Source organism: Hyperolius riggenbachi, chromosome 5 (genome assembly GCF_040937935.1).
Source record: "Hyperolius riggenbachi isolate aHypRig1 chromosome 5, aHypRig1.pri, whole genome shotgun sequence".
In the NCBI taxonomy this organism is placed as follows: domain Eukaryota; kingdom Metazoa; phylum Chordata; class Amphibia; order Anura; family Hyperoliidae; genus Hyperolius; species Hyperolius riggenbachi.
The window spans coordinates 432,238,497-432,263,837 of record NC_090650.1 but is presented as its reverse complement, the minus strand read 5'-3'; the positions used below and the strand labels follow the sequence as shown (position 1 = coordinate 432,263,837).

Genomic DNA, 25,341 nt, shown 5'->3' with positions numbered 1-25,341 from the left:
AGAGGCTGCCATGTTAATTTCCTTTTAAAAAATGCAAGTTGCCTGGCTCTCCTGCGCTCTGCTCTGACGTGAATGCTTTCAGCCCAGCCATAGCCCCTGAACGAGCATGCAGATCAGGTGCTGAGACGGACGTGTCACTTGATTAGCTGCATGCTGGTTTCAGGTGTGTGATTCAGACACTATTGCAGCATAGATTATGAGTAGAGTTGGGTAACGCACAAGCCCGGATTTACACCACAGGAGCTGATAGGCACAGATGTCCTGCCACCCTAAACTGCAGGAACCTACAAACTCCCGCCGAACTGCACAGCAAGTGTGCTGGCTGTCCCAGCTGTCACTTTTCCCTTACTTCCCTTGCCCATCATAGGTAACTACAGGTGCCCCATAGTACTAGGTAACCAGAGGTACCCTCAGTAGTTAGTGGTGCACAGACTGAAGGGAGATCTTGTAAATGGAATGCCGAGAGCCGGGTGACTAAACTCTTATTAACACCCCACTTGCAACTCAGCATAAGGAAGGAGGGAGGAGCTAGTGATGGGGAGTGAGCCGCCCCCTCCATCATCAGGTGCCTTTAGGCACATGCCTACAGTGCCTTATGGTTAATCCGGCCCTGGTAACGCAGCAGCAGATTCCTCCAGAAGTGCAGAAAATTACGAGAGAGGAGAATCTGAGCGGTTGGTAAGTATTGCAGTTTCTGTGAATATTCTTGATGCTGCTGTTGTGTTTGTCCTGCTTGGCAATCTGTGAATGGTTTCGGGTTGCTCTCGCTGCAGGTGCGCACAGAGGATGGGCCGCAGTGCAGATGCGTCTTCTCCACGAGCTCGTCTACGCCTCCCGCAGGATGGGGAACCCCACGCTGTGCGTCCGCCACCTCTCCTTCCTCCTCCAGACCATGCTGGACTTCCTGTCTGACCAAGGTAGGAAATAAACAGGCTGCATTCCTTCTCTCCGGCCACTGAACTCCCATCAGGCCAGGATACTGGTATATGGCCATCTGCACTGACCTCTACAGCCCAGAGAATGACTTTAGTTTCTGATGTAGACAGGTTTACTTTGAGATTGAATACAAAAGGAACACCGAGAGCGTAATATAGTGTAGTATGTACTGGAAATGGGTGAATATTAAAGTGTGAGAAAGATATACTCACAAACCAGGGTTACCTCCTAGGCAACCACTGTATAGGCAGGTGAGGAGATTAGACCTGTCCTCACTCAGGAATAAGAAGTCGCTCTCTGTACATTGGAAAAGAAGGGGGTATATCACCCCTCCACCAGGGGTTCACACAATTCTTGTCTATAGAAAACAGAGGCACCAAAAGGCTAAAATGAACTAAAATACTTAAAAATGCTTGGAAGTCAGTGGTGGACTTACCTCCTAAAAGAAGACACAAAATGGCCTCAATTCACGGAGCTTTATCAAACACTTTATCAATCGTTTGATAATTTACCTCATGGAGAAAATCTAATTTTGAATTCTCTAAGGTGTTATAGATTTATCAAATGTTTTATCGATAAAACATTCAATACATTTATAACTACTTAGTGAATTCAAAATAAGATTTTCTCCATGAGGTAAATTATCAAACGTTTGATAAAGTGTTTGATAAAGCTCCGTGAATTGAGGCCAATAACTATCAATTTCAAAATGACCTAAGTTTATTGATATACTCCCAAAAAGTGTTGAAACGCGTTTTGCAGGTATAACGCGTTTCATTAGGCAGTAAACAGGGATATAAAACAGTATGTTGTCAGTGATGCACCAGTCGTCTCTGTGAAGAGACATAGGGCTTGATTCACAAAGCGGTGCTAACTGTTAGCACGTCTGTGAAAACCCCCTTAGCACGTCTAAACAAGCTTTTCGCGCATAAAACTTTACGCGCGCAAAACTTTATGCGCGTAAAACTTTACGCGCGTACTGCACAGAGCGCAGGGCGCACCGCACGAAGTGCCCATTAAAGCCTATGGGACTTAGCGCGCGTAAAACTTTGCGCACGTAAAACTTTACGCGCGCAAAGTTAGCGCGTGATCTGATTGAGAAATCCGGTGCTAACCTACTTAGCACCCTGGTTAGCGCGTCTAAAGACTTTAGACGTGCTAAGTAGGTTAGCACCGCTTTGTGAATCAAGCCTATACTGTTTTATACCCCTGTTTATTGCCGCCTCTGTTTTCTATCTACTTTGAGATTGAGTTGTGAGCAGAAGACAGGAAATCGGTGGAGATGCCACAGTGGGACATGGCATTTTGTGAAGGAGACGCTGTTGCATTAGATTGCATTGTGTGCAGTGGATAGTCTGTGTATAGGATGCAGAGCCGCATGCAAAAATCTGCTGCTGGCTATTATCTTGTTTTATTTTTACTGGTTCCTCATCCGGATTCTGATGTTACAGTCCTTCCCCAGCAACATGGCAGCCTATGCTGAGGTCCTAGTGTTCACATTGACTTTTGAAGCAGCACCTGTTGAGGACAGGTTTTGTTTAGTTGATAGGGGGGGGGGGGGGGGGGGTTGTGTGGCTGAAAAGCTGCCCAGATCACCCTTAAATAAAGAACCAAGGCTGCACTTCAGCTTTATAACAAACCGGTATCAGCCAATGGTGCTTTACGCTTGTTTCAACCCTCTGACACCCTGGATGAGACAAATCTCCCTGAAGAGTACAGCCTTGCAGAGGGCCATCTCCTCAAATGGTAATAGCCACTTTTTATGTTTTTTTGACAACTCTTATTTAATAATCAGCGATTACTTGGTATCCAAGAAGTAGATCTGGTGTTAGTGGTTGGTCAGTGGAAAGCATAACATTGTAGACGTACTCACAAGTTAAGTCTCCAAAAATCAATCTTCTTAAAGGACACCTGAGGTGACATGTGACACGATGAGATAGACACGTGTATGCACAGTGCCAAGCACACAAATGACTAGGCTGTGTTCCTTTTTTTCTTTCTCCGCCTGAAAGAGTTAAAAATCAGGTATGCAAGTGACAATTTCTGTCAGACTATAGCGTAACCCTCACCGATAAGGAATTAAAGCCATAAAACACTTTCCTGGCAAAAAATGGCTTCTGAGAGCAGAAAAGAGTTTAAAAAGGTCAATAGTTCATAGATTTTAGCTCTGGCATACTTCAATGAATGTGTTATCGGGAAGAGGCCATGAAACGGTAAAAACATAGAAATTAGATTTAAATATAAAATAAAACTGTGGAATAACTAAAAAAGACATTTTTAGGAGAAGGAGGATAGATACAATTGTTTATCTCAAAAAATGTTTTCGCCTCGGATGTCCTTATGCAAGCAGGTTTTAGGGTTATGGTGTTAGCTTGCCTATTTTTTTTTTTTTGCAATCAAACCGTAATGGGTACATGGAAATGTCCAAGAGGACAAGCCCGATAGTACAGATAAAAGTTATAACTTTGACTTTTATCTCATGTTTAGGATTATGTGAGGTCTGGAGACAGGATCTGAAATATAAATAAATAAATATATACTACTAGCCTATCTGCAGATCAGCAGCGTCTCTCCAGACTCTTACACTGCGGCTTAAAGGCCCATACACACGTCTTATTTTTGCGAACGACGGGTCGTTTGAACTTCCCGTCGTTCAGCCGTCCGCACGCCAAATCGGGAGTGTGTACAGACCGTCGTTCGCATGATAACACACACGAACGACAGTCTGTACACACTCCTGATTTTGCGTGCGGACGACTGAACGACGGGACGTTCAAACGACCCGTTGTTCGCAAAAATAAGACGTGTGTATGGGCCTTTATGCTGGGAATACACGGCTCGATTTTGAGCAATTAAGATGGCTCTATAGATAATCTCTGACATGTCCGGTCTCCCGCCCAATTGTTTCGCCGCTTGATTCCAGATTGAAGTGAATGGAAAAAGGAAGATAAGAGAATTGACTGCGGAATCGAGCAGCGAAACGATCGAGCGGGAGAATCAAGCGGCAAAATCGAGCTGTGTATGCCCAGCATAAGCCTCATACACAGGCTCAACAAAAGTCTTTCAAATGCACATTAAAGCGGAATATAACCCTGCATTTCAACTTTGCTCTAAAACATTATTTACAGTATATTATATGTAACCAGCATTTTTTTTTTACTACACCAGCATTGGAAGGGTTACACACAGAGCTTTAAAGTTCCTGGAGAGAACTGCAGACGCATCCGAAGCTTACATAGATACATTTTGTTTACATAAATGTATCTAAGTGTGGAATGTGACTCACTCTCTCTGACTGTGCAGGAGCTGGAGGACAGCCAAAGAGTGTGTAACCTTTCTCACTTGTTACATTCTATTTAGTTAAATGTATCTATCTGAACTTCGGATGTGTCTGCATATCTCTCCATGGAACTTTAAACCTCTGTGTGTAACCCTTCCAATGCTGGTCTAGTAAAAAAAAAAAATGCTGGTTGCATATAATATGCTGTAAATAATGTTTTAGAGCAAAGTTGAAATGCAGGGTTATATTCCGCTTTAATCAAACAACTTTTGTTGTTGAAACAAACCAAAAAAGTTGTTTGCTACAGTTCAAACAACTGATAAGACGCAACTCAAGTCAATCAGTTGGATTGACTTGAGCTGCGTCTTATCAGATGTTTGAACAATAGCAAACCACTTTTTTGGTTTGTTTCAACAACAAAAGTTGTTTGATTAATGTGCATTTGAAAGACTTTTGTTGAGCGTGTGTATGAGGCTTTAAGGCGCATACACACGCCTGATTCCTTCAAACGACGGGTCGTTCGACCCGCCCGCGGGGCGGCCGTTCTGCTGACAGTTTGTCCATGTGTACAGTCTGTCGGCAGGCTGATAAGGTTGGTTTTGACTGATCCACACGGCGGGGAAACTGTCGGCAGAACGGCCGCCCTGCAGCCAGTCACTGGGGATTGAGGACTAGCAACACCCGCCCCTCTTCCCCTCCCCCCCCCCCCACCATGTGAAGTGTCTATCAGGGATAGTGGGGGATTGACCATGACCACCCTATATTTATCCTTTATTGACTAACTAGTGACACAGCCAGTTTTGGCCAATGCTGCGCACCTCCATGTGACATTGTTAGGAACCCAGATTTTGCTTTTTAATAAAGTTATAACTTTTATCAGTACTCTAGGCCATGTCTGAAAGAGTTAAAAATCAGGTATGCAAGTGACAATTTCTGTCAGACTATAGCGTAACCCTCACCGATAAGGAATTAAAGCCATAAAACACTTTCCTGGCAAAAAATGGCTTCTGAGAGCAGAAAAGAGTTTAAAAAGGTCAATAGTTCATAGATTTTAGCTCTGGCATACTTCAATGAATGTGTTATCGGGAAGAGGCCATGAAACGGTAAAAACATAGAAATTAGATTTAAATATAAAATAAAACTGTGGAATAACTAAAAAAGACATTTTTAGGAGAAGGAGGATAGATACAATTGTTTATCTCAAAAAATGTTTTCGCCTCGGATGTCCTTATGCAAGCAGGTTTTAGGGTTATGGTGTTAGCTTGCCTATTTTTTTTTTTTTGCAATCAAACCGTAATGGGTACATGGAAATGTCCAAGAGGACAAGCCCGATAGTACAGATAAAAGTTATAACTTTGACTTTTATCTCATGTTTAGGATTATGTGAGGTCTGGAGACAGGATCTGAAATATAAATAAATAAATATATACTACTAGCCTATCTGCAGATCAGCAGCGTCTCTCCAGACTCTTACACTGCGGCTTAAAGGCCCATACACACGTCTTATTTTTGCGAACGACGGGTCGTTTGAACTTCCCGTCGTTCAGCCGTCCGCACGCCAAATCGGGAGTGTGTACAGACCGTCGTTCGCATGATAACACACACGAACGACAGTCTGTACACACTCCTGATTTTGCGTGCGGACGACTGAACGACGGGACGTTCAAACGACCCGTTGTTCGCAAAAATAAGACGTGTGTATGGGCCTTTATGCTGGGAATACACGGCTCGATTTTGAGCAATTAAGATGGCTCTATAGATAATCTCTGACATGTCCGGTCTCCCGCCCAATTGTTTCGCCGCTTGATTCCAGATTGAAGTGAATGGAAAAAGGAAGATAAGAGAATTGACTGCGGAATCGAGCAGCGAAACGATCGAGCGGGAGAATCAAGCGGCAAAATCGAGCTGTGTATGCCCAGCATAAGCCTCATACACAGGCTCAACAAAAGTCTTTCAAATGCACATTAAAGCGGAATATAACCCTGCATTTCAACTTTGCTCTAAAACATTATTTACAGTATATTATATGTAACCAGCATTTTTTTTTTACTACACCAGCATTGGAAGGGTTACACACAGAGCTTTAAAGTTCCTGGAGAGAACTGCAGACGCATCCGAAGCTTACATAGATACATTTTGTTTACATAAATGTATCTAAGTGTGGAATGTGACTCACTCTCTCTGACTGTGCAGGAGCTGGAGGACAGCCAAAGAGTGTGTAACCTTTCTCACTTGTTACATTCTATTTAGTTAAATGTATCTATCTGAACTTCGGATGTGTCTGCATATCTCTCCATGGAACTTTAAACCTCTGTGTGTAACCCTTCCAATGCTGGTCTAGTAAAAAAAAAAAATGCTGGTTGCATATAATATGCTGTAAATAATGTTTTAGAGCAAAGTTGAAATGCAGGGTTATATTCCGCTTTAATCAAACAACTTTTGTTGTTGAAACAAACCAAAAAAGTTGTTTGCTACAGTTCAAACAACTGATAAGACGCAACTCAAGTCAATCAGTTGGATTGACTTGAGCTGCGTCTTATCAGATGTTTGAACAATAGCAAACCACTTTTTTGGTTTGTTTCAACAACAAAAGTTGTTTGATTAATGTGCATTTGAAAGACTTTTGTTGAGCGTGTGTATGAGGCTTTAAGGCGCATACACACGCCTGATTCCTTCAAACGACGGGTCGTTCGACCCGCCCGCGGGGCGGCCGTTCTGCTGACAGTTTGTCCATGTGTACAGTCTGTCGGCAGGCTGATAAGGTTGGTTTTGACTGATCCACACGGCGGGGAAACTGTCGGCAGAACGGCCGCCCTGCAGCCAGTCACTGGGGATTGAGGACTAGCAACACCCGCCCCTCTTCCCCTCCCCCCCCCCCCACCATGTGAAGTGTCTATCAGGGATAGTGGGGGATTGACCATGACCACCCTATATTTATCCTTTATTGACTAACTAGTGACACAGCCAGTTTTGGCCAATGCTGCGCACCTCCATGTGACATTGTTAGGAACCCAGATTTTGCTTTTTAATAAAGTTATAACTTTTATCAGTACTCTAGGCCATGTCTTCTTGGGCATATTTTTTTTTTCTTTAAGTCATTTGCAAGCTGTGGCCGCCTGTGTCCCTTGAGAGACGTCACTGGCTGCTGCCAGGGCTTGCTGGGATTGGTAGTTCCTCAGTATCTGGAAGCAGCAGTCTCGTTGCAGCCGCGCAGCTCGTTTCGCTTCGCGGACTGTGACTCGCTCGGCGATGTCGGCGCTCTGAATTTTCTTTGGCGGCGTCCTCATCCAGATAATCTATCGCTATTCTTGGTTTTGTTTCATAGACAAATTAAGATGCTGCGAGCGGCTGGTGCGTGAAATTAAAGGGTTTTGATTCATTAGCGCCGCCGTGCCAGGCTTCAACTAAATCGCCAATTCCACACGCTAAACGGAGAGGGACGGAGCACAAAGGTGCGAGCGCAGCCTCTCCCGCCACTTCATTTGTGGTATCGCGAATGGAGGCTTCCGGGTTGTGACCCGACTCCCCTATGCAGCAGCGAGGGCTGTGTTCAGTGCCGGCAGTGCGTGCAGCTTCACTGATTGCAAGTCATAATAAAAGATCCGATTACTGATATTTTACAATTGAAATTCAGTAGTAAATATAGCTTATTTTCCCCCGATATTTCACTTGTGGCAATCTTCTGCACAGGGGCGCAGCAATAGCCATAGCAACTGCAATGGGCCCTGGAGAAGAGGGGGTCCAGGTGGTACTTGATGTGATCACTTTGTTCCCCCCCCCCCCCCCCCTCTGCCTTTGCCTATAAACAGTGTATATTGCATGGGAATTTAAATTGCCCAGTAGGGGCGGGTGGCTTTGCTCAAGAGTGGCTAGATCTTATGACCCTATAAAAATGATGCTATAGGCCCCCATAGTCTCCTGCTACGCCACTGCTCCTGCGCTCTTTTCTTTTCCAGGCGCAGGTGTACGCGAAGCTTTCTTGTCTTATTTACTTTTTCTGGACATATTTCTAAATTTTGACTCTATGTTTGACTGCTTCATTTGATTATTATTATTTAGTAAGCGCTGTACTGAGTATATAGTCTTGTCACTAACTGTCCCTCAGAGGGGCTCACAATCTAATCCCTACCATAGTCCTATGTCTATATTGTGTAGTGTATGTATTATAGTCTAGGGCCAATTTAGGGTGAAATGAATTAACGTATCTGTATGTTTTGGGGATTTGGGAGGAAACAAACCCACAACGTAGACACGGGAAGTAAACACAAAAACTCTGCGCAGATAGTTCCATGGCTGGGATTAGAACTGGGGACCCGGTGGTGCAACGGCGAGAGCGCTAACCCCTACGCCACTGTCCTGCTCACAAAAGAGCAATGTGTAAATGAGAAGAGTGCCCCCTTCTGGGCTTGCTGCAGAACTGGGACAATCAACTGTATATTCCGATGTAGAAGACGACTGGGCATACAAGACGACTGCCCCATCTTTTCCAGTTAAAATATAGAGTTTGGGATATACTCGCCGTATAAGACTACCCCTCTTCCAACGCATACCAAATAAAAATTAAACATCATATACTGGTGCTATGTATGAACAGATACTGGTGCTGTACTGTATGTGGTACACAGTGTATAACAGTATATAGGCGACAGACTGGTTGGATTGGTCAGCTCTCCCTCTCTCTAAGTGGATTGGTCAGCTCTCCTGGTCTACCTGTTTATGAGAGTATGGAATAATAGGTTGCGCTGAGCCCATAAAACACGCCTCTTTCACCCTTCTGGCCCCGCCCTTGTATCCTATCTACCTCCTCCTTTGCCGCCTCTCAGATTCCGCACATGCGCGCCTGCGCCGCTTCACTACAGTCCTCAGCAGCGAGATCTGAGAGGCGGTAACAGGATAGGGCGGGCCAGACAGGTGGAAGAGGCGTGTTTTATGGGCACAGCTTGATCTCTTTCTCCCATACCCTGGGCGTCTCAGACTTTGCAGCGTGAGCGGTGAGTTCCCCCCAGCATATGCGGCGACCGCAGAATCTCCAACACCCGGTAATTTCACATCATCATATCGCACACACACATCAAGTATCAAAAACGCGTAAACATCAGCATGTCGCGTACGCGCATCGCATGTCAGCATCGCCTATCACCCGGCATCTATGACACCCGGCGTATAAAACGACCCCTGACTTTTCAGAAGATTTTCAAGGGTTAAAAAGTAGTCTTATACGCCAGAATACACAGTAGTTTCATTTTTTAATACTTACTGTACAGGAAAACAGAAAGCGTTTTTGTACCTAATATTTATCTCGTGTCACTTCAGGTTTTATGTAGTTACTCCATACATCTCCACCTGCTTGTAAACAGTGTTGGTATTCAAATTCAGAACACACGAAGACTGTCCAAATGACCCTTCAGCACCATTTCAGTTCTGGACAAGCGGACAGGATCTGGAGGAGTTTGGTTACGCGTTTCACGTGACCCAGACACTTCCTTCTTTCTGGCTTTGGTTGGAGGATGTATTGGAGTCGCATGAAATGCTTAGTGAAGCGGAGGTAGCTTACTGACCTGTCCAATTTTTCGGGACTGAGATTGTGCTGAAGGGTGGTGTTTGGTAATGTTTGGGTGTTCCGAACTTTTTATGCCAAATTCCAACTCAGCACTACTTGTCAACACCACCTCAGAGCCAATAGGAAATGATCCCCATGTGGCAAACAAAGATAATAATAATAATAATAATAATAATAATTACTATATTTGTATAGCGCTTTTCTCCTGTCGGACTCAAATTGTTTGCGAGGCAGCCACTAGAGCGCACTCAGTAGGCAGTAGCAGTGTTATGGAGTCTTGCCCAAGGTCTCCCACTGAATAGGTGCAGCTGACTGAACAGAAAGAGCCAAGATTCAAACCCAGGTCTCCTGTGTCAGAGGCGGAGCCCTTAAAGAGAACCCGAGATGAGGTTCTGAGAATAAAATCCCCATACACAGACTGGGTCTGTTTATAGAGCCCAGCCTCTGTTGCTATCTAGATCGCCCCTAAGCCCCCCCCTGCGCTCTGCAATCCCCCCATAAATCACTGCCGCGCTGCTGACACGCAGCTTGTCAGAGTGAGCTGTGTTTACCTCGCTGATTGGAGGGAAGGGATGCGGGCGGGGACCGGAGCTATGCAGGAGGCGGGGGGAGCGCCGAGACTGACAGGAGCGAGGTAAGCAGCCCTCACTGCGAGTCTGTGATTTATGGGGTATTGCAGAGCGCAGGGGGGAGGGGGCTTAGGGGGGGATCTGACTAGCAACAGAGGCTGGGCAGTATAGGCAGACCCAGCCTCGGTATGTGGATTTAATTCCCAGAACCCCGCCTCAGGTTCTCTTTAATCACGCCACCTTGCTTGCAAACTGGGCGCATCTTAGAGCTGGGACAATCGAGATGTACTTCCAGACAAATGTGATCAGCTCACTTTTAGGCAGCATACAATTTGCATGCAAGTCAAATTTGCAATTTGCTTCTCACCATCCATCATGGCAGTGGCTGGATAGTGTAATGGTTAAAGAGAACCCGAGGCGGAGTTCTGGGAATGAAATCCCCATACAGAGGCTGGGTCTGTCTAGAGCCCAGCCTCTGTTGCTATATAGATCGCCCCCAAGCCCCCCCTGCGCTCTGCAATACCCCATAACTCACAGCCACGATGTGCGAGCTGTGTTTACCTCCTCCTGTCAGTCTCCGCCCCCCCCCCCGCCTCCTGCATCGCTCCGGTCCCGCCCGCGTCCCTTCCCTCCAATCAGCGGCGAGGGAAGGGACGTGGGCGGGTACTGGAGCGATGCAGGAGGCGGGGGGCGGCGATACTGACAGAGGAGGGGTAAACACAGCGCGCTCTGACAAGCTGCGTGTCAGCAGCGCGGCTGTGTTTTATGGGGAGATTGCAGAGTGCAGGGGGGGGGGGGGGCGATCTATATAGCAACAGAGGCTGGGCTCTATAGACAGACCCAGCCTCTGTATGGGGATTTTATTCTCAGAACCCCGCCTCGGGTTCTCTTTAAAGCGGACCTGAACTCAGAACTTCCTCGTGACATTGATGATCCTGTCCCTTCAGCGTTTCCCACCATAAAATACAAGGAACATAATCACCAACCTGCATCTGTGAGAACATGACTGGATACTCGAGAAAATATACAACTTCTCCTGTCTGTCCTGTCGGGCTGGAGGAGTTCGGGGGGATCAATACAGTTAGCTAGGGGTTAATGCTGCAAGAAAACCTGCGTGGCTTCTCTGCAGTGTCTCTAAAATTACCATTTACAGGATATCTGCAACGGGTCACTGGAGGATGATCAACAAGTGGTTAAAGAGAACCCGAGGCGGAGTTCTGAGAATAAAATCCCCATACCCAGGCTGGGTCTGTCTATAGAGCCCCCCATAAATCACAGCCGCGCTGCTGACACGCAGCTTGTCAGAGTGGGCTGTGTTACCTCTCTCCTGTCAGTCTCGGCGCTCCCCCCGCCTCCTGCATCACTCCGGTCCCCGCCCACGTCCCTTCCCTCCCCGCTGATTGGAGGGAAAGGACGCAGGCGGGGACCAGAGCTATGCAGGAGGTGGGGGGAGCGCCGAGACAGTAAAGAGGTAAACACAGCCCACATTTATGGGGGGATTGGAGAGCGCAGGGGGGGCTTAGGGGCGATCTAGATAGCAACAGAGGCTGGGCTCTATAGGCAGACCCAGCCTCTGTATGTGCATTTCATTCCCAGAACCCCACCTCGGGTTCTCTTTAAGCAATACCAGTTGCCTGGCTGACCTGTTGATCCTGTGCCTCTAATACTTCCAGCCATAGACTAAGCATGCAGCAGATCAGGTGTTTCTGACATTATTGTCAGGTCTGACAAGGTTAGCTGCATGCTTGTTTCTGGTGGGATTCAAACACTACTGCAGCCAAATAGATCAATAGGGCTGCCAGGAAACTTGTATTGCTTAAATGGAAATAAATATGGCAGCCTCCATATCCCTCTCACGTCATATGTCCTTTAAGGCCTTTGCCTCTAACACAGGAGACCTGGGTTCGAATCTTGGCTTATCCTGCTCGTTAAGCCAGCACCTATTCAGTAAGGAGACCTTGGGCAAGACTCCCTAACACTGCTACTGCCTATAGAGTGTGCCCTAGTGGCTGCAGCTTCGGTGCTTTGAGTCCGCCAGGAGAAAAGCACAATATACATGTTATTTGTCTTGGTGATTTGCTTGCGGTCAGGTCCTCTTCAGGGTCCAGCTTAGTCTATGTTTGTCTCCCTCTAGCAGTGCTGATTCTGCTGGTCGCTTGTCGCAGGCCGCTCCCCGTACGCTCTCATCGCTGCGCCTGCATTCGTGTTTTTGTGCAGCTGCCAAGACGCTGCTTATTTGTGCTGCTGGAAGACTGCTCGCCTGTCTCCGCACAGCCCGCTGCTTCTTGCCTTTGTGTTTGTGTCGCTCGCTCAGTCTTCACGCCGAGCCGCTCGCTGCGCACTGATAAAAGTTTTTGTGTTGTTTTTTTTTGTGTGGTGAAGGCTGTCCTTGTTTAATCTCTGGATTCCGTAGAGCGTATCTTTTCAAGGAGATGATTTACAGATTCTCTCATATCTCCCAGGCACTTGTGTTTTCTTCTTCTTTTTATTTTATGGAATGCTATATGTATTCTGTAGTGAATGCTCATTGTAACTCTCTCGCTGCAACCCGCCTGCCGCCTTTCGAACGTTTTCTAGGCAAACTTTTTCTTTGGTCATGGGCTGAATCACATGATCAGGGATCGCTCTGATTGGTCTCTGAACATGCTTCAAGTAGTAAGAGGGAGTGGCTGCCCTGCCTCTGAGATTAGTGCCTGCACAACAGCATGCAGGCATGAGCAGGTAAAAAGGCATGCAGGCATGAGCAGGCACAAAAGAATGCAGGTATGAGAAGGTAAAAAATAACGCAGGCATGAGCAGACACAAAAGCATGCAGGCATGAGCAGGCAGAAAAGCATGTAGAAATGAGCAGCACAGTTAGTAAATTAAAGCATGCCTGAACTGACATGTTAAATGAGGAAATAAAACTAAAGGGTACGTGTAGTACCAGTCCTACTTAGAATGAGCCAGTGTTTACATTCTATTTAATTGTAAGGTTTAATAAACCAGTACTTTATCTGTCCAAATGAGTCAGTTGAACTGCAGTGGGATGCAGCTCTCCTTAAAGGGATACTGTAGGGGGGTCGGGGGAAAATGAGTTGAACTTACCTGGGGCTTCTAATGGTCCCCCGCAGACATCCTGTGCCCGCGCAGCCACTCACCGATGCTCCGGCCCCGCCTCCGGCTCACTTCTGGAATTTCAGACTTTAAAGTCAGAAAACCACTGCGCCTGCGTTGCCGTGTCCGCGATCCCGCTGATGTCACCAAGAGCGCACAGCGCAGGCCCAGTATGGTCTGTGTCTGCGCAGTACACTCCTGGTGACATCAGCGGGAGTGAGGACATGGCAATGCAGGTGCAGTGGTTTTCTGACTTTAAAGTCAGAAATTCCAGAAGTGAACTGGAGGCGGGGCCAGAGCATCGGTGAGTGGCTGCGCCAACACAGGATGTCTGCGGGGGACCATTAGAAGCCCTGGGTAAGTTCAACTCATTTTCCCCCGACCCCCCTACAGTATCCCTTTAAAGAGGAACTCCAGTCTAAACAAACATACTGTCATTAAGTTACATTAGCAGAAAACAAAGCAAGCGCTCACCAACATGGGCTGCAACTGAATGACTCATCACCTCATATGCACCGCTTAAATAGCTCAAATACACACTCAGCAATCAGACAGATGCAAAACATATGCAAAACTAAACTAAATACTTACCATGCAAAACAGGATAGCAAATGGGTGCTGCTAGCCTGGTAGTTACAGAACTGTGGATACAAAATATAGGTGAAAGGCTGCGCATCCCTGACCCAATACTGTACAATTGAATAGTTAATCGCTGTGGCGCACACCGCCCCCCCCTGGACTAAAATGCACGCCCGCATCCAAACAATGCAATACTGGTCTATGGAGAAATTTTATATTAAGTTACATTAGTTATGTTAATTAAAATAGATAGGTAATATAATCTCTTACCCACACTGTTTTAAAAGAACAGGCAAATGTTTGATTTCATGATGGCAGCCATCTTTTTTTGGTTGAAAGGAGGTGACAGGGAGCATGAGACACAGTTCCAACTGTCCTGTGTCCTGAGCACCTCTCCCAGTTGCTAGGCTCCCATCATGCACTGCACATTATCAGGGAAAAAAAGCCTGAGCTTTTTTTCTTTGATGGGTGGAGCTTAGCTAAAAATGCAGCTAAAAATGATGCTTTGGTAAGAAAAACAAAGTTCTGATGCTGTGAAACTGTTAAAGAAACACCAAGCCTTTTCAGTTCTGCTGAGTAGATTTTTAGTCCGGAGGTTCACTTTAAATTAATTGGAAGCCTAAACACTTCAACCCGACTGAACAAACACTCCTGATAACTGGATAGTGCTGAAGAGTTCAAAAGGTTATCATTTCTCTGTGGGAGAAAATCCTAAAAGAGTTGTTGTTTGAGACATGCTCGTTCCAGCTCTTCCTACACTGACTATCATCCCTCATTGAAAGTCATTTATGGTAAATCTTTCCTCTTACCCATTTTGTCTTTAACTTCCATGGTAACTACATTGTCCGAAGCTGAGTGTTTCTTATAATAGCAACTCTGCATTGTTACGTCACTCCACGTCACTGTAGGATTGGTTTACTTTCAAATAAGGGTTGCCTCTAATTTTTTAGCCACTCAGTGTATGATTTCAGTTAGCGATATTCTACTGCTGGATTCCATAGTAAAATGTCGGTAATGATTCCCAATGCTTTACTATAGCTAACCCTAATTTTACACAGAACCCTCCCGGGTGGTAACTAACCCTAATGCTGGATACACACCATGCGTTTCCGCGTTCGATGCGTCCGTCGATACGCATCGATTCGATTATTTCCGACATGTCCGATTCAAGCTTCGATGGATTGTTAGGTCGATTTGCCATACTTTACATGGCAATCGACCTAAAAATCATCGAAATGCGTTCGGAAATGCTCGGAAATAATCGAATCGATGCGTATCGACGGACGCATCGAACGCGGAAACGCATGGTGTGTATCCAGCATAAGACCCCCTTCCCCGGTGGTATCCTAATCCTAAGACTCCCCCTGGTTATGTCTAACCCTAAGACCCTCCTCCTCCCAGTGGTGCCTAACACTAAGACTCCCCCCTATTGGTGCCTAACCCTAACCCCCCCCCAGTGTTGCCCAACCCTAAAGGTGGCCGCACATGATGCAATAAAATGATCCAATTTAATGGCAATTCGATAAGTATGAAGGGATTCCCCCAAAAAATTTAAAGCTTTTTTTTTTTATTTGAACGAATTTCCCGTTTCTTTCGATTTTTATCGATCTGGAATGCTGAACATTTTTCTAAAGATTGTATGGTGTGTGTTAGATTGTCAGTTTATTAATATACACACCCTATCAATTTTCTCACAGTTTCCAATCATTTTTATCATAATTGGGGAAAACTTGATTGTATGTGTGTGGTACATTGGTCATATTTTTGAAATGTTCCAATCAGGCAGAAAAATGTATTGCAATTCTTGAATTGAACAGATATTTAAAAATCTTTGTTGTGTGGCCAACTTAAAGAGAACCAGAGATGAAGCACCCTCTTGTATGTTACCTTATAAATCAGTGGGAACATGGCAGTAAACACCTAATCTGCTCTTTGTTTCATTGTTCTCTGTTTAATCTGACTGTTATCACCTGTGATAAGAATTCCCAATTTAGCACTCAGTCTGGCTTTGCTACAGAAAGATTATAGCGGAGTCTGTCTTCTCTGGTGTCTTTTCAAGCCCAAGCCTGCCCCCTTGTGGCTCTGCTATAATGACTCAGCTATAATCATTCCCGGCAAAGCCAGACTGACTGCTCAGTCCGGGATTCTTATCACAGCTGATAACAGACACTTTTAGCAGTGAGGATGAAACCGAGAGCATGGTAAGTGTTTTCTCGAATGTTCTTACTGAAATATATGGTAAAATACATGAGGGTGCTTCATCTCTGGTTCCCTTTATTGCTTCATTTTTTCAATAATTATGTATAAATGATTTAGTCAGTGTTTGCTCGTTGTTAAATCTTTTAAATCCCTAATTTACATTCTGACATTTATCACATGGTGACATTTTTACTGCTGGCAAGTGACGTAGCTGCTGCATGCTTTTTTGGCAGTTGGAAACAGCTGTAAATAGCTATTTCCCACAATGCAGCAAGTTCACAGACAGGAAACTGCCAGGAGTACCACGTCCTCAGAGTTTCTTGTGGGAGTGGTTTCACCACAATATCAGTCATACAGCGCCCCCTGATGGTCTGTTTGTGAAAAGGAATAGACTTCTCATGTAAAAGGGGGTATCAGCTACTGATTGAGATAAAGTTCAATTCTTGGTCGGAGTTTCTCTTTAACTTTCCCTAACTATAAATCTCTCTAAAGATAACAAAAAGGAAAATTGTTACTTAAAAACCTGACAAACCTCCAGTTTAATTTGGGAAGTGAATAAGAAGTGGTGATATTCCCCCTTTGACGAGAGTGAAATATTCTGGTAGATTTGTCGTATCTGGATAGCATTGTATAAAGCTCTGGTAATGATGTTGTCTGTTCCGCAGAGATGGTGAGTCACTGAGGACATCCGTTCTACCTGAGCAACAAATAGATCATCCGTCTCATTTACGTATTTTCCTAGTTTGGGAACGCGGCGTCCCGGGGGAGTTCTCCACATGTGCTTGTGATTTAGTGAGTCAGGTTTTGTACTGTGGTAAAGTTCTGTGCTCGGTTCGGGTCCTGACGCCTTTTGTTTTTGTTCTGGCAGTCCTGATTTCCCAGGGGAGGGACATTAACTTTTCATCAAAAAAGATTGAGTACCGGATGTGTTTTTTGTTTGCACAACACACATTTTGTTATTGTATAAGTTTTTTGGGGAGTCTCTCCCTCCATGAATTACATCATCAAAAACTTTACAGTTTTTGTGATTATTTGTTGCCATTTCTGTGTTTATGAACGCAGGGCAGTTTCTAGGCTAAATTGCACCCAGGACGAGGGTGTAAAAATTGCGCCCCCTTCACCCCCACCCCGTGGACTTGCGAACCCTTACTCTTTAGAGACAGTCACACAGCCACAGGTCACAAGTAGATCTGCCTACTTACTAGTGACCAGCCGCTCATCCAGGAGGAAGCAGGGACCAGGAAAACACACAGGTGAAGAGAGCCCTGGCTAGCTGACTCCTCCATGGGCGCTGCACACTGACAGCCTGCAGTACCGCTACAGGACATCAGGTGTCATCATGCAGTGGTGATATGATGATGACTTGACGTCTGACGCAGGCAGCCCAGGAGGAGTCAAGGAAGGTGCTCACACTGGTAATCTTCTTTCTTCTTCCAAATGGCTACACCGCGCGTCACCAGCTCCCTAGCGGCTATGTCCTTCTGCCTGCGTCCCCCTTCTTCAACTTGCTGGTGTGCACCCAGGGCGGTCGCCCTGCCTGCACTGCCCAAGAAATAGCCCTGTATGAACGTTGTCATTCTAAAGTCAAAATCTGATTTGGCTGATTAAAAAACAAACAAATACTTCTATCCAGGTCAACTCTCTTCATTATAAATCATTTTAAAGCATTTCTGACCTGAGACAAAGATAACTAAGGTGAGCACAGTAGTATGTTCATGCTGAATCCACATACCTCTGTACATTGTCTGTTCCGCTTCTTGTTTCCCTGGTCCCTTTAATCACACCTTGAAAAATCAGATTTTTGGTTAAAGTTAAATTTTCCGACAGGAAGAGGCAGGCTTTCTGTGAAAGTTCCGCCTATCTCCCTCCCATTTCCTCCTCTTCCCCACCTCATTCAGCTTTTCGCTACAGCACAATTTCTTACTATGTAATAGTGGACAGTTTTTGTCCTTGACATTAACTTAGGCCCCTCACATTCATTCAAAAATCGCCACTCAAGAAATCCCAGATGTTCTCTAAACTGCAGAGTTGATCTAGAGATTTTATCTGGAGTCAAAAAGGCTTTTTTGGTCCAAGCCTTGTAAGCATTTTTTTGCCTTCCTCTTGATCAACTGGGAAATGGGAGAGTGCAGTACAGAAATGTACCTCATGTTTACTTCTTTGTTTGTTGTTTTTCTTCTGGTTGAACTTGATGGATGGAGGAATTTTTCAACCAAACTAGGGAACTATCCTAAACCAGTATGGTTGAGGTGACCCAGCCCAAAACTCCATAGTGAAATTCTGCTGATGTGATTGGGTGGACAGCGCCGCCTTCTGGAACGGCTAGTTTTCAGATAGGTTGTAGTAATAGTAAGCCCACACTATTTGGCCAATTTGAACACTTCAAGTTGTGGACATTGCTGTGATTGGAGAACTGTTCCCTTTCTCGCTGGGTCACCTCAACCATTCAAGCTCCTAACTCTCCATCCAGTGATGATGTTCTACACCAACTGCCAGCCTGGTGTGGGCCGCAATGTCATTGCAGAGGCTCCGTCTTTATGCCTTCCTAGAAGATGATGTGGCCCATACACTGCTCCCTTTCTCTTAAAGAGGAGCTGTTAGGTATAGGGTCTCAGAGAAAATAAACACATATATCAGTAGCTAAATATAGGCTGTACTTACATTACATATGCATTTCACTGTCCACGTTTGGATTTCACAGAATTTTTATATAGTATATGCAGAGAATGATGCTCCTGACAGCTCATGGCAGGCTCCATGTTTGTCTGTCTCCTATGAAGCCAAATGTGTCGTCATGTCCTCCCTGCTTCCTGATCACAGAACCTCCTTGCTTCCTGATCACAGAAAAGCTCATACTGAATAACACTACTGTGCAGTGAATATTAATTAGCCATGTGGCTAGGAACAATAGCGGACTCCTGCAGTGTACTCTGCCTTAGGATTTATCAGCTTTGCTGATAAGCACACATCAAATGTAAGAGAGATTTTTATCTTCAGTAATGCCTTTTTGGCTTCCTTCTAAACTGTTTAACACAGGAGAATAGAGGTTTAAATTAGCTTTTGTAGCCTGACAGTTACTCTTTAACAACAACAACAACAATAACAACATTTCTTTCTCCCATACGACTCAAAGCGCTTAGGCTCTCTCAGATCCTGTAATTGGTAGTAGGATGAAGTGTTAACACAACAGAATTATATTTCTGCAAATGCCAAACTGAACAGGTGGGTTTTCAGTCTGGATTTAAACACGTCCAGAGATGGAGCTGTCCTGATCTGCTAAGGTAAGGAGTTCCATAATGTAGGAGCAGCATGACAGAAGCCTCTGGGACCAAAAGTTTTCAGGTGGACTCTGGGTATGACAAGATTATTGGAGCCTGTGGATCTGAGATTGCATGGAGTTCTACGCAGCTGAATCATTTCTATCAAGTATCCAGGGCCCAGATTATGAAGTGACTTAAATGTCAGTAGGCCAATTTTTAATAGGACCCTCCATTCTATAGGTAGCCAGTGAAGGGAGTGCAGGACTGGCGTTGTGTGGCAGTGACGGGGTTGGTTAGTTAGCAGTCTGGCAGCAGTATTCTGTATCAGCTGTAGGCGGTACAAGTCCTTTTTTGGAAGGCCGGCGTAGAGAGCATTACAATAGTCCAGTCGGGATGTAATGAAGGCATGAACTAAGGTTGGGAGATCTTCTGGTGGATGAGGTGCTTGATTTTTGCAATATTATTCAGGTGAAAATAGGATGATTTCACCACGGCAGAAATGTGGGTTCTGAAGTTTAGATCCCCATCAATTAGAACTCCCAGGCTACACACATGATCAGAGCTGCGTAGATCCGTGCCTCCTATTCCCAGTGGTGAAGACTGCAACCAACGTTGTTTTGTTGCGCTGCCCTCTGATCATAAGGACTTCTTTTCACCAAGGAAAAGGTGGGTATGCCTTTTAAGATTACTGTTCCTTCCTTGAAATTTTGCTCTATGGCACAGGCCTGAGCTGAGGATTATGGGAAGATGTTTGGCTGCCCACTTAGCGTCCTTCCAGTGTTGGTCAAGGGTGTCAGTTGAGGTGGTATAGTTGTGGCCTTCAGGACATCGAAGGCTGTGCCTGGACAATTAGAAGCCAGCCTTGTATGGTAAGGAGCAGCAAGATTCACTTGGACAGGGGTAACGTGAATCCTGACTTTGGGTAAACTGAGAATACTAAAAAACACTGGTGGAGGCGCCCTTGATGATATATTAGTACTAAGTGTTGTATATATGAGAAGCGTAATTTCTTACCTTCTCAGAAGGACAAACCGTTATTTAATGGAAAAAGTACGGTAGACAACACGTTTCACGGGTCTTGGCCCGCTTCCTCAGGTCAATACACAGGGCCTGTAGAACTTTTGGTCACAAACGTTAGGCACCTAAAAATGTAGAGATGGACTTTCATAAATTTAAGTCAGTTTAGCAGAATCCCTCCTCTTTTTTCAACCCTTAACAAAGCTTGATTAATGAAGGCCCTCCAGATACAGATATACTAAAATGGATATAATTGGCTATTCCCTTAGGTGAGTCACCCTGTCTGTTTCCAAGGAGAAAAGAAGTAGCTAAAAAAAAAGATTCCATCTTAATTCCCCCAATGAAATAAAACGAGAAGATGTAAAAAATACTCGTCAGATTAATGAATAAAATATTTCAGGAGTGACAGATCCTCTTTCCACTGAAAATAACGTCCATCTTCTACCTGAGACTTCCGCTTGTAAAATGTGATTGAAGAGACAGAAAACCGTCAATTAATTTGGTACGATCCTAAAACCCGCCATCCTGCCTCAATCATCCGCAATTAAAGCCCGCCACCGGGTCACATGACACCTCACTTCCCGGGCTCCCGTCTTATAAATCAATCTGGCCCATTATCGTCTTCAGCAGAACGTCCTTCAGCCCCGTCCTTTGACTGTCATCCAAATGTAAGCGTTATTTTTAGGCGTTATTAATCCTCGCCTGGGACAGTTGAGAAATTAATCGAGGAGCTTTGCAGTGGAATAAAGTCCCCCGCTTTTTTTTTTTTTTTTTTTTTTTTTTAGTAACACTGATTTTTATTAAGCAGATTAAATAATACACAAAGACCGTTAGAAGATTGGAAGTTAACTTACAAATCATATAAAATTTAAGAGTCAGTGATGTAAGAGTCTTAGGGTGAAAAGTTCTTCAGCCAGTCTTCATGTGGCTCGTAGAATTGTTTACTTCTCTGAGATGGATTTTAATAATATACCTATTTCTTTAAAGAAGTAGACAACCTTGTATATGGGAGGGGGGAGGGAGGGGGGGGGGGAGGGATTAGGGGGGGGGAGGGGGTAGTGTAATAGGGATAAGGGAGGGAGGAGTTTAATTATTATTAAAGGTCAACCAGCTAAATCAGCAGATAGCAACAATTGAAAATAAAGAACTGATGGACAACAGGTCCAAGTGGGTCACGATGGTCAGATATCCCGCATATCAGTTTTGATAGTTACCTCAGATGAGGTTAGTTCTATTTAGAGATAGAGGGGAGGAAGGGCCTAATAGAGAGGGTTGTATAGAGTCCTTGTATTGGATAAAGAGGGGGTGATATGGGGATTTGTTTTTCCCTCAACTACCACATTCACTCCAAAGCCCATTCGTCTCCTTCAGCATCCCAAAAAGATTTAAGCATATGTTCTACTCAGCTAGATAATAAAAGTGGCAAACACGCTGCACCATTGACATCACAGGACAGTTGCCTATAAAACTAGACTTCTGACTCTGGGCTCAAGCTTCATTCATCTTACAGATCGTTATCTTCATCTGGCAGTGCTGTGGTCTGGGGCAACCTATATATCATGTTCATGTGGTGTTGCCAAGGCAGGATCCATATCCACTTCGGGTGGGCTATGGGGAGGCATGGCTAGAGACTCAAGGTTTGGGTCCCCTATCAGCTTCCTGGCAAACCCCAGGGTAAATAGGGTACCGGCTCATTTTACGGGAAGGGTGGGTGGTCAGGGTCCCCTTTTTTTTTTATTTTTTTTATTTTAAGGGGGTATGTAATCTGAGGAGTTAAAAGTCCATGGGTCCCAGATCTTATGGAATCTGTCTTCGGAGTCTCTCAGAGAGGCTGTCATTTTCTCCATAGTTTTATACCAGGTAATTTTAATTTTTATCTCTAAGGTTGTGGGTGGGGCTATTTGTTTCCATGCGGCTGCTATGGAGAGTCTGGTGGCTGTCAGGACCCCCCGCTTTTTTTTTTTTATACACCGGGAAATGTTTCTTAGTTTGCTCCTGACCTCAAACTCCTGGACAGCAGAGATGAAGAACGCATAGCCAGATGCCAAGTCTTTGCTACAGAGATACGGACAAACTCATTTCTAGCATTAAAGGGAACCTAAACCGATAAACACATGACGTAGCTGCAAAGAAATATTACATACTTACCTCAACGTCAGTTCCGTTCAGAAGCTCACCATTTTCTTCTTACAATGATTCCTTCCAGTTCTAACAATATTGTATCAGAACTGAAATATATCATTTGCGGTCAGTTATATATCAGTTGCTGTCAGTTATAACTGAAAGGACAACTGATGTGCAAGGGTAACGACCATGTTTCCCTGTGACTCAACTGGGCGATATTACAGTTTAACAGTGTGCTGTCCAGGAAGCTGTTATAGGGTAAAGGCCATTTTTAAAATGGATGGAGAATTCCATTGATCACAATAGACAAACAGGATGCAGGAGAGGAGAAAGAGATTGAGGAGTAGACTAAAGGTAAGTATGCCGTGTGTATGTTTGTGTCTCTTAATTTTCAGTTCAGGGCTGCATTATCAAGATCAAATAATGTATGAGCACCTTAAAGAGGAACTCCAGTGAAAATAATGGAATAAAAAAAGTGCTTAATTTTTACAATAATTATGTATAAATGATTTAGTCAGTGTTCACCCATTGTAAAATCTTTCCTCTCCCTGATTTATATTCTGACATTTATCACATGGTGACATTTTTACTGTTGGCAGGTGATGTAGCTGCTGTTTGCTGTTTTGGCAGTTAGAGACAGCTGTAAACAGCTATTTCCCACAATGCAACAAGGTTCACAGACAGGAAACTGCCAGGAGTACGTACTCAAGTTTCCTGTGGGAGAAGTTTCACCACAATATCAGCCATACAGCGCCCCCTGATGGTCTGTTTGTGAAAAGGAATAGATTTCTCATGTAAAAGGGGGTATCCGCTACTGATTGGGATAAAGTTCAATTATTGGTCGGAGTTTCTCTTTAAGTTGAAGATCCACGTTTTATTAATGAGGCCTGAATTTGTTATTATGTATTGGATTAATATAATGCCAACATACTATGTATGTTGGCATTATATTAATCCTATACTATGTAGCGATGTACAAGGTTACAGACAATGGTAATAGGGATGAAATACTTCACAATACAGGTAATAAACAGTAAAGTTTGCCACTAACGATACAATTTGCTGAATGATCGTTTATGAATGATTCTTCGTATGAACAATCGTAATTCATCCTTTGGGACAACTAACAGACGAAAATGTCCTAACCAATCCGATAAGATTAATGAAATCAATTGATCTGATCAGATTGTTAAGGAGATTTTTGTGTGGCTCAAAAAAAATGAAAGCCAAAACCTAAGCATGACAGCCGGGAAACTGGCATTGCTTATAAGAAAATTAAGAAGGCAATCTTTGTTTTTCTCTCACTTCAGGTTCCCTTAAACAGAATCTGAAGCCAATCAGTATCTGTCTGTCGTCTTCCTCTGTGCAGAGAGCCATACAATATGTTTCAAACTGAGACAGTAGGGCTCCGTTTGAATGGTGATGTGTATACAGTTGATCCGCCGGGCAGCGGAAGTGTCAAACACGTCTTCAGCTTCTCTTGGGTTTCAGCAATTTCTCCGAGAGTTAGACAGGAGAAATACTGACTAACAGCTTGTACAATTAACTAGCTGACTTGGGGGTTGATTCACTTTGTAAGAAGAGATCCCCGCACTTTGGCCCAATAGGCTGCCTGTCAAGTGTCAGGCAGCCGAATTAGGCCAATCATAGTGCGGGGATCTCATTCTACAAAGTCACTGGACCTGACAGGATCCAGAGTGGGACAATTTGAGCAGCTGTTCGTTTTGGGGTAGCGCAAGTAAGTTAGTGGTGCATGCTACAGCAGTAGCGTGCCTACTTTGAAAATGTTACTTGCGCTGCCACACTAAGCTGCGCTGCTTGAGCTGTGTAGCTTAGTGAATCAACCGCTACTGTTTTGTATGTGAGCCAGATGCAGCCATCAGAAGATCTACATCTGGTTCCCGAGTCATAGGTTCCTTACCTCCCGAGCCATAGGTTCCCTACCCCTGCCTTACTAGATAACCTAAACACACCTGCCTGTATGTATACTGCATACTTCCCCAGCCCCTTGTCTCCCCCTATTCCTTTAGAATGTAAGCTCCCAAGGGCAGAGCGCTCTCACCCTTTTGTGTATTGGAATTTGTTATACAGTACATAGCTTGCACTCTGTTATACATTCTATTCATCATGTTACATCTGTCATTGCAATCACCAGTTCTGTATCTGTTACCAGTGTCCATATTTGATGTATTGCATTGTCTGTATCATTTTGTACCCCTTGTTGTTTTCCTACTTTATACAGCACTACGGTATATGTTGTCGCTTTATAAATCAATAATAATAATATTAGAATAATTAAGTTGTTAGATGGAATTACCTGTAAATTAATCTGTTCTTGTTCAGGACATGAAAAATGAATCGGTGCCTCCTGTCGGGCCCCGGTCCTGTCCTCCGTGTGCCGGCCTGTCTACGGGAGACAATATAGATGAATGGGACCTCATTACTCTAATTAAACATCTATATTTAGTGCACGTTCCTCGGTCAGGAGAGTAGAATGCGAGCCCATTCTCAGCTGACAGCCCAGCTACCTTCTACGTTGAGTTCACTCTCTCGTTTAACCTCTGTTCCCTTAAATACATACAAGGAGGGTGATTAATTTCAGCAGGTCTGTCGCTGGCTGCTGCCGTCCACCAACACCAAAGGCGAGGAGAGCAGCCAAAAATCATTATATATCTCAATAAGCAATTCTGCAGTCTCCATGCTCCATCATCAGCATGATTT

General features: G+C 44.5%; 1 protein-coding gene across 2 annotated transcripts in view; it reads left to right on the top strand.

The window, feature by feature from the left end:
* Window positions 1-25,341, top strand: part of TRAPPC9 (trafficking protein particle complex subunit 9) — a 669,767-nt gene that overhangs the window by 32,058 nt on the left and 612,368 nt on the right. For both annotated transcript variants that reach the window (XM_068238081.1, XM_068238082.1), the window contains exon 9: window positions 774-917. In XM_068238081.1, the coding sequence (XP_068094182.1) occupies window positions 774-917 (144 nt within the window). The remainder of the gene's footprint in view (window positions 1-773; window positions 918-25,341) is intronic.